This window comes from Ictalurus punctatus, chromosome 9 (genome assembly GCF_001660625.3).
Source record: "Ictalurus punctatus breed USDA103 chromosome 9, Coco_2.0, whole genome shotgun sequence".
Lineage (NCBI taxonomy): Eukaryota > Metazoa > Chordata > Actinopteri > Siluriformes > Ictaluridae > Ictalurus > Ictalurus punctatus.
In genome coordinates, this window is record NC_030424.2 from 30,294,306 (window position 1) to 30,299,786 (window position 5,481).

General features: G+C 40.6%; 1 protein-coding gene across 2 annotated transcripts in view; it reads right to left on the reverse strand.

Moving 5' to 3' along the window:
• Positions 1-3,824, reverse strand: part of wapla (WAPL cohesin release factor a) — a 20,837-nt gene extending 17,013 nt beyond the window's left edge. The window contains exons 1-4 of one of the 2 annotated variants that reach the window (XM_017476529.3): positions 3,583-3,824; positions 2,449-2,788; positions 966-1,560; positions 573-844 (exon numbers count right to left, since the gene is read on the reverse strand). In XM_017476529.3, the coding sequence (XP_017332018.1) occupies positions 573-844; positions 966-1,560; positions 2,449-2,764 (1,183 nt within the window). In that variant the 5' untranslated portion in view covers positions 2,765-2,788; positions 3,583-3,824. The remainder of the gene's footprint in view (positions 1-572; positions 845-965; positions 1,561-2,448; positions 2,789-3,582) is intronic. The other variant, XM_017476527.3, reaches the window with a different exon arrangement.
• Between the last annotated feature and the right edge of the window lie 1,657 nt (positions 3,825-5,481).

Genomic DNA, 5,481 nt, shown 5'->3' on the forward strand with positions numbered 1-5,481 from the left:
GATGGATCTCTCATCTACTCCAGTTCCACATGGACGTTCTCGCTGTGGTTGCTGGGACTACGGTTGCTGCAATGGCCCTGGGACTGCAATCACCACATACAGTTTCGCACCCGGGTCCCCTTTGAACAGTGGACTAGATCAACAAAACAGACTTCATATTAAAACCTTCACGATCGTTCTTTGACTTTCACACTATCCGTCGTTCCCCAGATGAGGACGGGTTCCCTTCTGAGTCCGGTTCCTCTAAAGGTTTCTTCCTCTTAACACCTCAGGGAGTTTTTCCCTCACCACCGTCACCACCGTCTCGCTCACTAGGGATTAATCCACACACTTAAAACCTCCATCCTGTGTGTATATGTTTCTGTCAAGCTGGTTTGAGACAATGTCCGTCGTAAACTAGAACAATACTCACTCCATTTGCACCGTACTCACACTATACTCTCTGTAGTCATGAGTACTAATACCTGCTTATGCTCCTATGCGACTTTCACTGATCGATTAGGACCAAGCTCATGCTAGTGTATAGATAACCTAGGGCTTGATGCCTAGCTCTGACAGACTGCAGACTATACCTGTGTGGGCGTGTGTAAGTTCCGGAGAGTCGCTGATCTGAGGACTGTCCGCCGCCGCCATCCTCGTCTCCTCAGCGTCCTTCTTCTTCTTCTTCTTCTTCTTCCCGGGCCGGTCATCATCGTCCTCGCTGTCGCTTTCGCTCAGCTCGTCAAAGCCGAAGTATTTAATCTTGTAGCTGGTGCCAGGTTCGGTGTCTCCGTCCTCACACACGCCGTCCTCAAAGCCGAAAAACTCCAGCTTGCACTCCAGCTTAGACTTAGTGGGACGATGCCTTTATTTATTCATAATAAATAAATAAAATAATAATGTTAATTAATGAATAAATACATGCATTTAAAAGACAACACTAAACTGCTGTACCATGGACTGTTTGTGTGTGTGTGTGTGTGTACCTGCTGTACTTGGGAGGCTGGGCGTCCGTCTTTCTCCGGAACGTCCCGGCGTCCCCTAGATCGGATGGCGCGGTGCTCACACACTCCTCCACGCTGCGTTCTATGGAGTCCTGGATGGTGACGTTACACACCGATACACACGATGGATGCAGCAGCGTGTAATCCCTCACTCGTCCGCGACCTTTCACCCCCGACGCCCCAGGCGCAGACACGCTCGCGGAGATGGTGGCGGCGACGACGGGTTTATTGCTGTTGTTTTCTCCTGACAGTTGGGAATTCTGGGAGTTCTCCGGTTCTCCTTTCTTCCCGGCCCTTCTGTAAATGCGGTCTCTCGCCGGTTTAATCAGAGGAAGCTGCTCGAAATCGATCGGCTCCTCCGCCGTCTCGGAAGCTCCGGCTTCCTGTTCGGCAGGTTTGGAATTGTCCGACGCGGTGCCGGTTTGTGCGGACTCGCTCTCGGTGAGCTCAGATGGGGAACTCTCGCGCAAACAATCTACAAAACCGTATGAGTCTTTAGGGGCGGGTTTTAAATTAGCTGTGTGTGACATGGGTTTAGATCCGGTGAAGGCGGGGGAGGGGCTCTGAGCGGGCGTGGCTGAGGGAAATGAGAGAAAAACAAATGAAACTTTATTTAAATGTTCTGTATATTCCAGAACGCTAAAGTGTGTGTGTTTAGATGAACACTCACTCCATACACTACAGCGACACGGGCACTGATGGTGAACAGGAAGGTTACTACGTAAGCCGTAAATATTTAGTAGTAACAATAATAATAATAGTAATAATAATAACAAAAATAATAAGGAAACTGAGAACAGAATCAGGAAAAAATATGAGATCAGCTACAAAAACAAGAATGAGATCAGAAACAAGCGCTTGCAATGGAATTAGGAAGAGAAACAAACAGGATTGTGAAATGGGTCAGTGATTGGGAAGAGAAATGGGGTCGGGAATGGGACTGGGAGCAGGTTGGCGAGGAATGGGAATGGGATCCGGAATGGAAGCGCAAAGGGATCAGAAACAAAAACAGCAATGGGACCAGGAAAGGAAAGAGACACGGGAACAGGAACAGAAACAAAACCAGGAACAAAATCGGGACATGGAAGAGAAACTAAAATAAAATAAAACTCAGGATCAGAAACATAACTGATGGGAAAAATAACTGGCTGGGATTTGAAGCAAGTTAAAGAATCCAAACATAATCGGGAACAATTAGGATTCCGATTCTGGAACGAGAACTGTAATGGGAACAAGACACGTATCCATTTGTATGAAACCTGAACAGATCGTCCAGTGGACGGTTTTCCTGCCAATCTGGAGTGGGCGTGTCCTGTCTACCTTTAGAGAAGCCACACCCCTTCTTGTACTCGCTACATGAATGATTCATTAATCCTCACCAGGACACAGTTGCACGTCTGAGCTGAACGTAACGCCACTGCGATGATATTAAACGTGTTATTCGTGGGCGTAAACTGGACGTTACCTGCGTTGGCTCCGCCCTTCGCGTTCTGTTCTGCCTCCGACCCTCGGGACGTCTCGCTCTGCTCCTCATCATCGCTGTCGAAGCCGAACGGGTCGTCCTCCTCGTCATCGCGCTCGAGGCGGGGCTTTTTGTGCAGCGTGGATGTGTCGGGCGTGGCAGGCGTGTGGGCGGGGCGTCTGGATCCCAGCTGTGCTTTATACGTCGTCTCTCCCCATTTGGTACTCAACGTGGCTTTCCTGTTACCGAACACCTCCTCGAACTTCGAGTTCGCCTCGCCGCCCTTCCGCGTGTACGTCTTGCTGAACTTGGTCGTCATGGTGACGCACGCGTTACATATTCCCTACACGTAGACACAACCAGACACGTCACTACAGTGACAAAGAAATCGAACATCCTACTCGTTATAAAAGCGCACTATACAGGGTGTAACGTAGTGCACGTCTGGGCCTCTTTAGTTCCAGTGAAGGGAAACTGTAAAGCTACAGTGTACAGAGACTTTCTATATCTACACGATCGCGTGCTTTAAACTAGGTGTAAACAGTTTGGGGGAGGAGCCTCAAATGGGTGTGATGTTCATGGGGTGCACATACTTTTACTCCTATAGTGCATAAACACCAAGACATCAAAATAAATCATCATAAATAAGTTAAAAACAAAGCTGTAAGTCTTAAAATTACCGACTTATGTATTAAATCGAATCAAATAAAAATAAACATAGTAAATTATTCAACGTTAACTGACCTAAAAAAATCTATTTTCGGTGAATGAAACGTGCAGATTTATAAATTATAGATCAGTATCTCAAAACTATACATTAATACACTTTCACAAATTACAAATTCAACAATAAGACGCACATATTGCATGCCTTGCGTATAAAAAGATGTCAAATATTTATTTTATTTTAAATTAATTTTCATCTCCATGATAACCGAGATTAACTGTTTGCTTAGCATTAGCTCGTAGTTATCCACAACTGCTATTTTATCTCATGCTTACACTCCGTGCACAAAGTTGAAATAAAATGCAAAAAATAAGACAGTGTGCACTGTGGCTAGTTCTGCAAATAAATAAATACTATGTTAAAATAATACAATAATAAAAGAGTAAATATAAAGCACACTGGTGTCTCACCTGCGGCCTGCTGCTATCCGCTCTGTGCTAACCGGCTAATCCGCTCAAACACACCCGCGCGCCTACAGCCAAATCAAATTAAATAATATATATAATATAAATATGCAACTCTCACGAAAATAAAACGGATGCAAAATTATATATTATATTTTTATATTACGATTTATCATCTGTTTATAAGCTGTATCCGCTCGACTATGACGCGCCATGGAAAAATAAGTCCCGCCTCTTCCGGTCTCACGAGTAACCGGATATATGTCACACAGAAACACTACTTTTAGATTATTTTCAATGGATTGTTGTTTCTACGGTATTACGTATCCAATATTGTAAACTAAATAAATAGAATAAATAGATCATTGTTTGTTTGTTTAAAAAAAAAAATTAATTACAAATCTTAAACCGCTAAGTTTATTTCCTGTCGTCAGTGGAGCTTCGAGCTTGGCTGAGAGCTAGTGTAGCCAGAATACCCGGATGAGACAGCGGCGTCTAATTGGCTAGTGGGACTTTCTCTCTATGGGAGATGTAGTTGTATGTAAAATGGACCACATTTTATACACTTCAGCACTATAGCTTTTTCCCCCCTTTAATTTATTATTACAGACTGTTAATGACTAAATTTGGTTAAATTTGGAACAGTAAATACTACTTTGCCCAAATTGAAAGCCAAATTTTTAATTTTAATCACGCTTTAATGAAAAATGAAACTGCACGAAGCATAAATTATTAAGAGTTTTAGAAGCTCTCAAACCACTTGATAGAATAATCCAGTCATTTCTTATTCCAAAGATTAATAATAAGAATAATGTTTAGATCTCACACACGGATTTAAAACTGTTGTGGACTCGATAACCCCCAAACACAACTTTCACTTTCAATATTGCATATGTTTATTAGGCGTCCTCAAACTATTCAATTGTTACTGTACCTTTACTGCTTAAAAAATCCAGGTAATACCTTATCATTTAATTATTGATTTTTCATTCGAATGAGTTTTATTTAGTTTTAATGAGCAGTTCCAGTATGATGTTGCAATTCTGTATTTGACCACTAGATGTCACAAAAAAACTGTATAAAATTTTGCTGTATAAAAAACACTTCACTGTAAAATAATAAAACAAACAAAAAACAGTCACTTGTGCTCAGCGTCAGAACAAGAGGTTTCATGATTTATTAACAGTAATAATAATAATAATAATAATAATAATAATAATAATAATAATAATAATATCAGACATCCAGAAGGCAGAATTTGCTATTTATTATGGATTTATTTGTTTAGGTGCTTGTTTACTTTATGTATTTATTTATAATACAGCATTCTGGTTTTGTTTATGTATTGATTTGACATTGGTTTAAGCTATAGGTGGAATCTCATCTTTACAGGATTTTACACAGATCGCTTAAAAATAAAGACATAGAGCATACATGGTGCGTCTGGGCCATAAAACTATGTATGCTCTTTACCTCAAGCTATCAGTGTAAAATACAGTAGAAATCAGCAATAGAAAACAAATTACAGTATAAAGGACCTTTCCATTTTTCTGTAAATACATTTTGATGAAAATCTTTGTGTTATTTGTATGCTAAGGCCAGCATTTTTCTATTTTATTAATTCTGCTTAACCATCTGTATACTAAACCTATAGTGGGATTTCAGTTACAGCTCAACGTCAAATAAATACACTAACAAAACCAGAATGCTGTATTATAAATAAGTACATGAACAAAATAAGCAAATATGCATCTATATAAATCAAAATAATAATAAAAAAAAAATGTAAATAGCAAATTCTGCCTTCTGGATGTCTGATCATTATTATTATTATTATTATTATTATTATTATTATTATAAAATCAGTGTAGAAATTCTGTACGGAATACAAGAAGCCACAATACA